The sequence below is a fragment of the Dryobates pubescens genome, chromosome 14 (genome assembly GCF_014839835.1).
Source record: "Dryobates pubescens isolate bDryPub1 chromosome 14, bDryPub1.pri, whole genome shotgun sequence".
Taxonomy (NCBI): Eukaryota; Metazoa; Chordata; class Aves; order Piciformes; family Picidae; genus Dryobates; species Dryobates pubescens.
Genome location: NC_071625.1, coordinates 1,887,501 through 1,901,602, shown reverse-complemented (window position 1 = coordinate 1,901,602; position 14,102 = coordinate 1,887,501). Strand labels below are relative to the sequence as shown.

The following is a 14,102-nucleotide window of genomic DNA, read 5'->3' as shown; positions in this document are numbered from 1 at the left end:
GGTAAGTAATCTCTCTTTTCATTTCCATTTTTTTTCTGCTCATCATTATTCCTATGAACAGGCAAACTCATTAAGTCTCCACACATGAGAGAGTAAAAAGGCTTATGTGCACTAGAGCAATGACTGCAAAAGCTAGCTGTAAAAAAAAACTCCAGATTTTTTGTTGTTGTTATCCTTTACTCTCAAAAATAAACTACCAAAAAGTCTCTCTGCCTCTCCCTGTGATATTTTTATGTCTCTCTCTGATCTGCAGTGGCAAAACATTAAGCAGATATATTAACTATTTGTTTTTCCAGACATGAGTGGAAGAACTGAGTACATTGTGCCACATACAGAGCTATTGCATAATATCTGGGGATCCACAGAAATGCTAGGATTGTAGTTTTGAAGAGATCTGGGTCGTCTTCTGGGGTTCTAAAATCTGTGCTCACCCTAAATATTCTTGGAATATAATGCTTCTGAGTAACTGATCCAGGATCTTAATTACTGGAGGTGGTTCTTCTCTTTTTGCTGTCTGCACCTTGGAATACAATACATAAGCAGCCTGCTTTTTATTTCATGTATATTTTCCTCTGATTCTTTTTCTCACAATGCTGCTGAAGACTTTGGTGTTTGTATAAGGCACTGAATTCCCTGGTAAATCCACTTCTGATTAGATTCTTCTCTTGTTTCTTCAGCAGTCCTTAAAACACAGTCACAAATACAGACTGAAGCATATCACTTTTGTGGTGTGCTCAGTAGACTGCATTGCATATTTTGAATTGGCTAGCTGCTTCCTCTTATTCAAGGAGCCTGTAAAGGAGCCTGTCTTTGTGATATTAAGTGTACAGTTACATTTTATATATCCAGTGACCCAGTATTTGGTAGCATTTTGTATCAGTCATAAGAGAAACCGAACAAAGACTAAATGCATGAGTCATTACTTGCTGAAAGGATCTTGTATTCCCATTTTTATTGTGTCCCTCAGAGTGAACATGGAGATTTTTTGTTTTGTAGGCATTGAAGTTGTGGTGGATTTTTTCTTTCTTTCTTTTTTATTTTCTTTTTTTTTGGTCCTTTTTTATTTTCCTTTTTTTTTCTTTCTTTATTTCCCCCCTGCCTCCTAGTGAATATCAGATTCAAAGTGCAGTTGTCTCCTTTTGCTGTTCTTTCAACTGGAAAGTACAATGCAGCCCTAGCATGTACTCTCTAGTTCTGATAAAGGCACGAAAAGTATGGAGCTTTACAGAATATCACTTAAATGCTAGGGGTATTTTGTTGGTTAAACTATCCCCCTTCCCTTCAAAAAAGCCCTTGAATGGTTCAAAAAAATATATGCATTAGTAGACTGTGAAAACACTCCGACCCTAAACCAGCTGCTAGAGATGGATTTCATGCTAGTATTGAATTTGTGGCCAGCCAGGTAAAATGAGTGAACTGGTCTGTGCCAGAAATCAGGGAGCTGTAAGAAAATCATTATAATCATTAATTATTTTGTTTCTAAATACTGGAAAAGTAAAGCTTCTTTGCATTTTGGTGTATTTTCTGTTACAAGCTGGTAAAAGTTTGTCCAGCCTCATAGGCTTGGAAGTAAGGGATGCCGTGGATTGCATGTTGTGTAGAGACCTCAGCTTAATGAATCCACTGAAGTATGGTTTTCAAGCAGAAGTAATCATTTCTGAGGGTTTCTAAGACAGAAAATGTTTCAGGTGCATACTGAATTTTGATCATCGAGACATCTCCGTGTAAAGGTGTTTGATAATGTGACAAATGTAGGCGCAGTGTTCCAAAACAGACAAAGGGTCATCTCTTCTTCTCACCCTTTCAGGTTTCTGAGGCAGCAGAGATGCTGTACCCTGCACAATGTCCTCACTAGGTCTCGACAAGAAAAGCAGTTGCATTTTTTAACTACAAGAGCATAGCATATCTAAGCTCACTGTCTTCTGTTTCAAAAGTAGTTTGTCCCTGGAGGTGTTTAAAAAAGGCTTGGATGTGGCACTTGGAGCCATGCTTTAGTTGTCAGGAGGTGTTAGGTATTAGGTCATAGGTTGGACTTGATGATCTCTGAGGTCTTTTCCAACCTGCTTGATTCTATGATTCTGCAAGTACTTCTATATTGTTTTCTGTTCCATCCATAATGTAGTCTGGTGTTTAGGGAAAGGTACTCGATTTCTAAAGGCATTTGCCTACCATGTTTGCTGGTGTGTTCATTATTGAAAAATAACAGGGATAATCTATTTCACTGAACACAATGTGGGAAAACAACCTATTTTTGCATGAGCCTTGATCTACATATTGGGCCAGAGGGTTCATGGATGTGCACTTCATTGAAGGTCTTGGAGTTAGCGGTTTGAGCATTGAGAATTGGCTGACAGTGAAGCTGTCTCATGGCGTTTTCAACACTCTACTGGTTAAAAGATTTGAAACTTTATTAAACTTATGGCATGGCTGCCCACTGCCTCAGCCAGCTTCCATCTCACTGACACATCTCTGGATGTGTTTCAAAAACTGGCAATGTCTGTTGATCATGCCTGGAATTACAATTGAAATTGGCTGTTTGGACAGCCTCCTAAAAAACAGACTCCTTACCAATGCTTAGTTTTAGCTGCATAAAACAAAAGCTGCTTATCCATATACAGATATTTTTTCCTGACATTCTGCTTTTTGATAGAAAGTATGGCTTGGGGTGAGATTTAGCAGTGAGATATCTCCCTTTCCCCCACACCTTCTTTCCAGATTCATGGTTCTGGATGTTTTTAGAGGCTACCCCAGTATCGTTAATCGTGATCTTGGTAGGCGATGGTCACAGATAATGGAGGTCAGATTAAGCTTTGCTATAAATGCATCAAACTCTGCATTTGGCCCAATTCTTCTAATTTGTTGTCCTCTTTTTATTATAGCAACAGCAATGAACAAATGGAAAACTTTTAGTAAAGAGAACTATAACAACAACAATCCCCCCCCCAACAACAACCAAAAAACCACCACCACCAAAACCCACCAAAACCAAGCCAAACCCCAAACCCCCCAGCAACAACAACAAAAATAAATCCAAAGGTACATGGAATAACTAATTCCTGCTGTCAATTCTCCTTTTGAAAGATCTCTGGTCTTGAAATCTCTTGACTCTCTGCTGTGACAGGGTACCTGGATTTGACCTCATGATTTACATTTTCTGTGGGCTTTGGATTTCCTGGCTCCTTATAGTTAACTGGACAACTTACAGAATCATAGAATCAATAAGGTGGAAAAGACCTCAGAGATCATCAAGTCCAACCTATTACCCAATACCTAACACCTCATGACTAACTAAACCATGGCTCCAAGTGCCACATCCAGTCCTGTTTTGAACACCTCCAGGGATGGTGACTCCACCACCTCCCTGGGCAGCACATCCCAATGGCCAATTACTCTTTCTAGGAAGAACTTTCTCCTCACTTTCAGCCTGAACTTCCCCAGGTGCAGCTTGAGACTGTGTTATTCCCTAAAAACTGTGACAAGAAGGTCACCCCTGAAGGAAGGGGTGACAGATTCTTCACAGATGAGGAAATACACATTGTGTAGTCACACTGCTGCAAATCTGGTCTGGTGATACTAGAATAGTTCTTCATTTTGAGCCTCAACCACAAGCTTTTTTTTGAAACAGTAGTCAGACCATCAGAACAATTCTGCTTTCGACTACTCCCATCTTTTTGGTTACATTTTATGCACTGAATATTCCAAGAGAATGTTCAGACTTTAAGTGCTTTGCTGTATTACAATTTGCCCTGAAAAAAAATTAATCACACTCCAGCCAGGGCTTATTATTTTGAGGAGCATTTATTTCAAGCAAGTTTTCACATAGCTTTCTGAAGTTCAGACTGCTGGGAGTTATGGAAAAGTTATAAATAGGTTTTAAATCCCCAGCAGGAGCACAAGGATATGCTGAGATATAAGTAATGAGAGGAAAATAGTTTTTTTTTCTGGTGAAGATAATCTGTCTTAAAATAATATTTTTTTGAGAAAATCTGTGAAATATGGACTCAGGCATTAGACACTTTTGAGAACCTTAGATACTGAGCTGGAGTAAATTGGGTGATAGCAGAATTACTAAATAGGTCTCCTAATGTAATGAAGGAAACCTCATTTACAGCAGCTGCAGGTTATGCTTTCTTGCTTCTTCCTCTATTACTTTTCTCCCAGCCCTTTTCTTTGAAGTTCTATGGCATGACACTTCCTTCTTTCTCCTGCCTCTCTAATCCTTCTTATGCTGAAGACAGAAACAATCTGAAGGTGATCACTTTCTGAATGTGCAGTAACCCATCCATTGCATGAATCTGTCTGAAATTTTTGGGAAGCTTGAGTCATGCATCTCCTCTCCTCCTTAGGTGTTATCCATCTGAATGCCAAATAAGGTTTTGTCTTTGCCACAGATCTATTTCTTTTTGATCAATTGTTACTAAAGCAACAAATTCAGAGGACTTAGATGTTACTTCTCAGCAGAATAAATGCTCATTGGTGTTCTATACATTGTGGCTTCCATAACAGATAACATGGACAGTCAGCACTGAAATGTCTTGATAGGGCTCCCGCATCGGAGGCTTTGCACACCAAACTGCTACTTAATGTTCTCTCACTTGTGAGTCACAGAAGCACAGAATTACTGAGGCTGGAATAGACCTCTGAGATCATCAAATCCATCCATTCCACCCTGGACTTCCATTCAAGGCTTAGGTGGTGGGGTCACCGTCGCTGGGGGTGTTCAGGGCAAGGCTTGACAGGATGCTTGGTTGCATGGTTTAGTTGATTAGATGGTGTTGGATGATAGGTTGGACACAATGATCTTGAAGGTCTCTTCCAACCTGGTTTATTCTATTCTATTCTATCTTCCACTCTGTAATCTGGAACACAATAGAGTGTAAGAATGAAGATAACAATGTTAAATCATTTCAGCTGTAAAAGCAGTTGTTAATAGTTGTAAAGTAATTGTACCAGTATTCCTTAGTGTACTGCTCACTGCAAGAAAAATGTGGGGGTCACTTCAGACCAAGAATTCTGGGAGTCTTCTAATTTAAATTGCCTCTCTTAATCTTGCTGTTTGCTCTGTATCTAGTGCTGATAACAGTGTTTTCAAATTTTATCTCCCATGCTGATGTTGAATCATTACTTGAGACAAGCCTCCATAAGTCTGTTCAGAGGAGGAAATACAGCTTAGCCCAAAGCCTGCCTTTTTTTGTTGCCTACACTCAGAATGAGGTGTCATAAAAGATGACCTGAAAAGATAGGATGAGCTCTCAGGAAAAACTTCTGAAGATAAATGCTTTGAGAATATGTTTTATTGGGAAGCCTGATGTAAACATTCTCTAAAGGAAGAAATCTGATTTGCAGTTGGACACAGTCACAGCACCATGCTTGAAAGCTAAATGCCTCCCATTAAAAGCTGGTATAGGAATTTATAGGTCCTGAATCCCTGCTGCTGGGGAGGTGATTTTCCCATGGTCACAAGACACTTCTGCTGACAAAGAACAAGAATGTGTGTGTGCAGGCAGGCTTAGCTAAAAACTGAAATGCACATCTATGTAGGGTTCACTGCTTTTTAGTTGTGCTCTTGCCATCTTGCCTTACTGGCCTTGAGGTGCCAGTCGACCCTGGAGTGAGTGAAGAACTGGGAAGCTTAACAAAGTGCATAAGCAGAAAACAGTTTTGAGATGAAATTGGTGTGGAAGTTGTATTACAAGAACAAACCTCTGTCTGGGTTTTGTGCACCAGAACAAATGAAACCATGTACCAGCATGGATGTTAGGAATAAGCTCTTTACCATGAGGATGGTGGAACACTGGAAGAGGTTGCCCAGGGAGGTAGTTGAGGCCCTATACCTGGGGATATTTGAGGTCAAGCTCGACAAGGCTCTGAGCAACCTGATTTAATGGAGGACATTCCTGCTCACTGCAGGGGGGTTGGGCTTAGATGACCTTTGGAGGTCCCTTCCAACCCAAACTTTTCTATGGTTCTGTTAAGCAAAATTTTATTAGCTTTTTGAGTGTAAACTCCTTGGCTTTAGAACATATCATACTCATCCTTCCTTCATGATCTTCTTTGCCCAGAACATCAACTTAATAAGATATCAGGATGTACAATTTCCAAAGAAAACAATTAATAAAAGCATTCTAGTCCACTTCACTGAAATGTACATCTCTCTGTTTGCTTGCAGCTTCCCTGTATTAAAAATAACCCCAAACAGCAGTGTCCTCAACGAGTTCCCAGTTCAGGTTATTGCAGTATTTATAGGCTTTTGTGTTGCCCCCTGTGATTATACATAATTTGCATAAAATGCCAATCATCTCCTTGTTTTGTATTGTTTAATCAGTTTGTGTGATGAGTAGATCCATTGTCACTGATAATCTGGAACTGAGTTGTCAAATCCAGGTTCCTCTATAAGCAAAAAAAATGTTTGTTTTGTTTTGTATTTTTAAATCTGGAATTTTGGAACTAAAAAAGTAGTCAGCAGGTGATGAGACCGTAAGGTCCTACCAGCGCTAGGCTAGCCTGAGCTAGCAGGAGCAGGGAAGCCATTCTGCCCTGTACTCAGCACTGGTCAGGACACACCTTGAGTACTGTGTCTGGTTCTGGGCCCCTCAATTCAAGAGAGATGTTAAGGTACTGGAACATGTCCAGAGAAGGGCAACAAAGCTGGGGAGGGGTCTGGAGCACAGCCCTGTGAGGAGAGGCTGAGGGAGCTGGGGTTGCTTAGCCTGGAGAAGAGGAGGCTCAGGGGAGACCTTATTGCTCTCTACAACCCCAGGTGGGGGTTGGTCTCTTCTCCCAGGCAACCAGCACCAGAACAAGAGGACACAGTCTCAAGCTGTTCCAGGGAAGGTTTAGGCTGGATGTTAGGAAGTAGTTCTTCTCAGAAGGACAGATTGGCCATTGGAATGTGCTGCCCAGGGAGGTGGTGGAGTCACCATCACTGGAAGAATTTAAAAAAGAGCCTGGATGAGGCCCTTGGTGCCATGGTTGAGTTGATTAGATGGTGCTGGGTGATAGGTTGGACTTGATGATCTCAAAGGTCTTTTCCAACCTGGTCAATTCTGTATTCTCTGTAAGTGGTGTTTTGAGGTGGTTGGTTGAGAGAGTAACCAGGTTTTTGTATGAAGTTGAGTTCAGATGCACTTCATAACTGCCAGTCTTTGCCAGCCTTCCCGAGCCCTCGAGTGTTTTGCTGGAGCAGCCTTTGCCTGTGAGCCTCTATCTTGGATGACTGTTGACAAAGTTTTCTGAACGTCTGGCAAGACGTTGGATCTTTTGGCTATGAGCATGTTTTCCATGTTAAGTTTGCTGTCTAGCAGAAATGTGTTATTCCTAATGACTGCAGAATTTTGGCTTCTTTTCCTCGTGTTGCTTCCAGTAGTGTAAACAATTTCCCCTTGACGTTCCTTTAAGCCAGTGCTTTAAGGAAGAGCCACAGAGCCTAGCTGCAGGAGAGGGCAGCACAGGAGGTGATCCTCAGCCAGCACTTCTCTCTAAAAGTCTTTAGGAATGTTGCACTTGGAGGAACCATCCCACCACAGCTGGTGCTGGTGCAGTCTTGGTTTAGAATAGAATAGAATTAACCAGGTTGGACAAGACCTTCGAGATCAAGTCGAACCTATCACCCAACACCATCTAATCAACTCAACCATGGCACCAAGCACCCCATCCAGTCTCTTCCTAAACACCTCCAGTGATGGTGACTTCACCACCTCCTTGGGCAGCACATTCCAATGGGCGATCTCTTTTTCTGGGAAAAACTTCTTCCTAACATTCAGTCTAAACCTGCCCTGGCACAGCTTGAGACTGTGTCCTTTGTTACATGTAGTTAAACTCCTGTGCAACAGAGTTGGCAGGAGGCACAAGAGCAGAACAAACCAACCACAGAATGTTAGTGGTTGGAAGGGACCTCCAGAGATCTGAGCCCAACTTCCCTGCCAAAAGCAGGATCACCCAGGGGAGTCTGCAGAGGAATGCATCCAGGTGGGTCTTGAAAGTCTCCAGAGAAGGAGCAAGATAAAGCAGTGATGCAGCAAAAAGCATAGATAAAATGCTTGCCTCTTAGTTTAAATGACTGAGAAATAGAAAGTAAGTCATAAAGTTCCTCTGTTTTCCAAACAAAATTTATGCTTTAATGGTGTATTTCTGTAGCATGGAATATCCTTTTTGATGTCAGAGGTCAAGTTTCTACTTTTACTTAAACTGATCTCTACAACTCCCTGAAGGGAGGTTGTAGCCAGGTGGGGGTTGGTCTCTTCTCCCAGGCAAGCAGCACCAGAACAAGAGGACACAGTCTCAAGCTGTTCCAGGGAAGGTTTAGGCTGGATGTTAGGAAGTAGTTCTTCTCAGAAAGAGAGATTGGCCACTGGAATGTGCTGCCCAGGGAGGTGATGGAGTCCCCATCCCTGGAGGTGTTCAGAAAAGGCTTGGATGTGGCACTTGGAGCCATGCTTTAGTTGTCAGGAGGTGTTAGGTATTAGGTAATAGGTTAGACTTGATGATCTCTGTGGTCTTTTCCAACCTTATTGATTCTACGATTCTAATGTTGTTTCTTTTCATGTTGTTGCTAAACTGGATTAAAAAAATTTTTTTTGGTGCATATGCCAAATGTTAAGAAAAATGTTCGAAAGGAAATGCCTCCAGGTCAGCGGTGCCGGCGTTTAGCCTTTCCACTGCTGATCAGGAGCCGCACCGGAATTCTCCACGCAGAGATAGCCTACAATGCATTATCGAAGATATTTCTAAACTGGGCTAAAACAAGAGAAAAGAGGCTGAACTCAAAGATCTCTGCCACAGTAGGATCTTTCTGTCCACCTTTCACAAAATTAGCTTTTCATAAACCACTTCCTTTTTTTTTTTTCCCCTGTGATGTATTCATGATGCTAATTCTCTCCAGATTTTTAGCTGTATTTTCAGTGTTCATATCTGTGGCTAAAATGTTCTTATAATTGCCCACTTCCTTTCCCCCTCTGCCTTCCCTTCCCCTCCTCCACAAATTTCTTTATGATCAATGTATATTTATAATCAGAATTCTGGCTGAGTACCATTTGTTCTTCTCACCTTGCTACAGGACTTGCAGGTGGAGGGACATAGCCAGAGGGTGGAAAGGTAGAAGCTCTTTAGGTTCTAGTGCTATTCATTACACAATCTAATCCATTGTTTTGGGAAATATCAGCCTCACAATGAGAATGAATGATCTTGGTGCCACAGTAAGGCCGAAGTAGGAATTGAATTAGATTTATTTAATCCTCACCCTCACCTCAGCGAAGTTCAGGTTATAGCCTTCATTAATCTAATTTCTAGAAACAAAATATCCTGTGGATGAAGGACATCAAACTGTCTCATTATTGCTTATATTCTGCTCAAGACTGACTTACTGAGCCATTTTTGTAAGAGACTGAAGTTGGCAAAGGTGCTGAGGACCTCTACAACAAGTACAGTTCCTTCTCTGTGTTTCTCAGCTCCTTGTCAGTTGAGCCTAGTCGGGCTTGGCTGCCTGCCGCCTTCCTTCTCATACCTTTTCTAGAAGTGTTGATGTTGATGCAAGAAATGGCCAATGTTAGGTCCAAATTCTTCTGACAGGTAGCCCTGAGCTTAGAATGTCATCATTCTTTATCTCAACTTAGGAGAATCCTGCTGAAAAATGGCTGTTAGGGTAGTGCAGGTTGTGCTGGTGATGGATCTGTAAAGAATTAATTAATGAGCATGTTTATATGCACATGGGGGTACAAAATGAGCATTCATTTCTCCTGTGGAATATAAGAAGCTGGCATTTTATTTTCTTTCTGAAGTGGGAGCAATTAAGACTGCCTTCATTGCAGTAGAATGTGGAACACAGGCAGGGGCTTGTTTATGTTACAAGACCAGGTTTATTTTGGTTTCATGTTGCAGTGCCATTGATTCCCTTACAACTTTATTGGAAGAAACAAAATTATACATTCCAATGCCTTCTCCACAGCTATTGTGTTTGTAGTAGCTCTGCAAGGACTGTTCAGCATTGATTTGCTTTCTGCTAGAGGAGGTTGCTGTTTTTCTCCTCGTGTTCTGTACTGTTGTCATCTTGAGCAGGTGCTGCTTTTCCATGTGTAAGCTGCCAGGCAGCTTGGGTTGCCCTTTTCACTTTCAAGGGTTCCCATCCCCACACTTTCTAGAGCAGCTATTCATCTGCCACAGGGATATTTTTTTCCCCAAAGACCTGGGAATGAATTTTCCTCTTTGAAAAGCTGTGTGTTGAGCTGCTTTTGTGGAAGATTTGGTCTGGTGCTGACATCTGTAAGAGAACACTCAGAGCTTACCTCAGCACTGCAGAAAAGCAAAGCAGCTCTGGCAGAAATACCTAATTCAGGGATCTGAGCTGGGTATCTGGGCTGGCTCTGCTGTCTGCTGATGTTTCAAGACAGCAGGTTGTTGTTACACATGTCATGTTGGTATTACATGATAGTATTGTAGGAAGTCTTTTCATAGAGTCACAGAATGCTTTAGGTTGCAAGGGCCCCTCAAAGGTCATCTTATCCAGCCCCCTTGCAGTGAGCAGGGACATCTTTAGCTAGATCAGGTTGCTTAGGGCCCCATTAAGTTTGACTTTGAATGTCTCCATGGATGGGGCTTCCACCACCTCTGGGCAACCTGTTCTGCTATTTCAGTACTCTCATTGTAGAGAACTTCCTCCTTTTGTCTAACCTAAATCTACCCTGCTGTAGTTTAAAATCATCTCTCTTTGTCCTATCACTACCAGCCCTTCTGAACAGCCCCTCTTCAGCTTTCTTGTAGGCCCCCTTCAGATACTGAAATGCTGCTATGAGGTCTCCCTGGAGACTTGACTTTTCAAGGCTGAACAACCTCAGCTTGTCTTCATAGGTGACTGAGTGCTGCAGCCCTCTGATCATCTTTGTGGCCATCCCCTGGACCCATTCCAGCAGGTCCATCTCCTTCCTGTGTTGAGGACTCCAGAGCTGGACACAGTACTCCAACTGAGGTCTTGCCAGAGCAGAGTGGAAGAATCACCTCTCTCAGTCTGGCAGCCAGGCTTCATTTGATGCAGCCCAGGATACAACTTACCTTCTGGGCTGCAAGTGCACATTTTGCATAGTGTCTCTGAAAACTGAGGCAGAAAAGACATGGTGGACATTCCTACCTCCTGTCCAAGTCCTGGGAGCGTCATCTAGACAGCTGTAACAGTTTGATCCTGTGCATTTAGTTGCACACAAGGATTGTGGATAGCAAGCCTGGTACTTAAACTGCAGCGAAGCTCTTTCTTCCAGCATGAGAAGCAGTGTAAAATCATCTTTCCCCATGTATAATCTAGCCTTTTACAGAAATGCAAATTAGCCTGGGCTCTGCTTCCATGTTGGATAGAGCTAGGTGCTGCTTTAAAAGTACATACACTTAATCACATCTTAGCAGCAGGTTAAGAGCGACAGCTGAATTGGAAACGGGAAGGTTTATGTACCATGGTAATTTCCCAGACTTGCTGAATGCATCTGTCTCATTAGTGGTCCAGCTGATGTTCCCTAGCATGAACATGTCTAGCCTGCCAGCTTTGTCTTTGAGAAGCTGCTGCACACATCATTCATTGGTAAGCCACCACTGATTTGATTAATTGGATTTAATGGTGGGCCTTTACCTCACATTGCTGAAGGAACCGGGCATTTTCACAGCAGTTATTTCCTGCTTGCTCCTTTGTGGAGGCATCAAAAGAGCTCAGTGTGACCTATTTCATCTCTTCCAGACTGAAATATAAATGACAGCAATATTTTGAAACCAAAGTTCATCGCATGTTATCACACATATATATATCTATCAATAATAAACAGAGAGAGAAAAAAAGGCACACTGACTTGCAGTCACTGGTGAAGCTGGTGTTAGAAGTTCAGCCATCCAAACCACTTTGCAGAGGTGGTATTAGACAAAACAATTCTCATGTGACTGTTCACCTTGCTGATACTTTCTTGCTGTTTGATCATTATTGAAGGAGTGCTTATTTTTATTTCATGGTGACAATTATGCCCTGGTAATAATGGAGCGTTTCTTTGATAAGAAAATTCTCCTTTTCATGAGACTTAAAGGTTTCCTTTGAAAAACCACAGCCCTTTCAACTGCTGAGAAATGCACCTGCTGATCCTTCCCGGTGGTAAGAAACTGAAACACCTTAAAAAGATTAGACTCAAAATTAGATGCAGTTTTGCATCTAAGAGATAAACTGTATCGTGAGAGATGCTCTGTGATGTCTGAGGGGGAAGAAGTGGTGTAAGAATGCCTTCTCTAGGGAATAGAGGGAAAGTCTGAGGAGGAGAAGCTGAGGGTTTTCTTTAGCCTGGAGCCGAGGAGACTCAGGAGGAGGGAAGCTTATCATGCTCTACAGCTACCTGAAGGGAAGTTGTAGTAAGTGGGGGTCAGGCTCTTCTCCCAGGCACCTTGTGACAAGAGCAGAGGGCATGGCCTGAAGCTGTGCCAGGGGAGGTTTAGGTTGGATGTTAGGAAGCACTTCCTCAGGGAAAGGGGAATTGGACACTGGAGTGGACTGCCCAGGGAGGTGGTGGAGGTGTTTAAGGCAAGACTGAATGTGGCACTGGTCTGGTTGATGTGGTGGTGTTAGGCCATAGACTGGACTTGATGATCTCAGACCTCTATTCCAGCCTCAATAATTCTGTGAGGTGGAGAAAAATCTGTCTGTATTTTTCCCCCTATCATGCCAATTTATCATGGTTCAAATTTGTTAGAGCAAATTTGGCTGACGTATGGTGCTTTATATTAAGCATAATTTATTTGCAAGCTAGTTTGTATAGCTAGAAGATGCCTTGCTTGTGAAATTGTGGAAAAATGTGTTTATGGCTGTTTAATGCAAATGAGGCTCTCTACACACCTGACTTCTATTATTTCCACATTCTCACCATACTTTGAAAGTTGAGTTCCCATAACTGTTATTAGAAATAAGTAGCCCATTGATTTTTTTTTACTGACTTTTGATGTTGGTTGTGGGGTGGTGGGTTTTTTTTTTTGGTGCATTGTTTTATTCTGGTTTGGTTTGGTTTGTTTTACATAGTGTGCACAAAAGTACTTTCAGTTCTGCAGTGTCTTCAGCGCACCAAGCTGAAGTAGATGCTACAGCTGTTGTAGCAGAATGATTTAAAGTGATGTCAAAATTTGACTGGTCACACACTAAAAACTGTTGCTATTACATAATCTGGAGCCCTAGAAGAACACAAAGAAGATGCTGGAGCTGAGTAACACAAACCATGAAACACTGCAGCTGCACAACTTTAAAAATAGTTTAAATCAAATGCCTTGACCAGCATGTACATTTGTAGGCAATAGTACTGCAGCAAGGCACTAATCAGCTAAGTACCATAATCCTCCTTATAGGGCAAATTCTTACTTGACCTCCAGCTATATACAGCACATGGTAACAGCATTAAACTGTAACACTCCTCTCATGCTCTCAGTAGCTCCCCATTGGGTCAGCTCTCTGACTTGAATTGCTGTCGGGCCATCTACTGCGCTGCTTTATTTATTTCCTAGGTGCCTTATATTTTGTAGTTGTGGGTTTGGGGAAAGGGAAAGGATAGTAAAATGCACCTAGAAAATGATGTCTCACAACGAAGAGACTGCTGATGTGATTTCCCTGAACCTAGAGGATTAAATGAAAGACCTAGCCAGAACAGGAATTGATGCATTCTCATGAACCCGAGGCTTCCAGCTTCCCAGATGTGCAGTGGCTGATCAGAAGGTAAAGCAGGGAAGAAAGGTGCTGAATGTGTTGTGTGAGAACAATTTGCTATGCTCAGCATTTTTGGTTCTTTTTGAGGACCATTCTGAAGTTACTTTTTTTACTTTTAGCATAAAAACCTCAGTGGAATTACCAAAGAACTTTTTATTGTGCTTCAGATATATGAGAATGGGATAACAAAGTCTTGTAAGTTGCTGTAAATGAGTACTTTAATTTGTACTTTTGTTTCTTTCCCTACAACAAAAATGTTTATTGAAAAGTTGGATGTATGGTCATAAAAACAACAGCATGTGAAGGATTTGGGATTTTTCAGGTGTTTTATATTATTTGAAGTCCTTTTCAGTCGCAGGTCAGGATTGTACTGATTCACTTTTACGTTTCAATGTTTCTG

General features: G+C 41.8%; 1 protein-coding gene across 50 annotated transcripts in view; it reads left to right on the top strand.

The window, feature by feature from the left end:
* The window catches only part of RIMS2 (regulating synaptic membrane exocytosis 2), a 379,504-nt gene that overhangs the window by 138,528 nt on the left and 226,874 nt on the right, over positions 1-14,102 (top strand). The window contains exon 1 of one of the 50 annotated variants that reach the window (XM_054167295.1): positions 13,575-13,711. The exons of the other annotated variants lie outside the window; for them this stretch is intronic. Coding sequence (XP_054023270.1) covers positions 13,653-13,711 — 59 coding nt within the window. The 5' untranslated portion in view covers positions 13,575-13,652. Of the gene's footprint in view, positions 1-13,574; positions 13,712-14,102 lie in introns of those variants that run through there. 50 annotated transcript variants of the gene reach the window in all.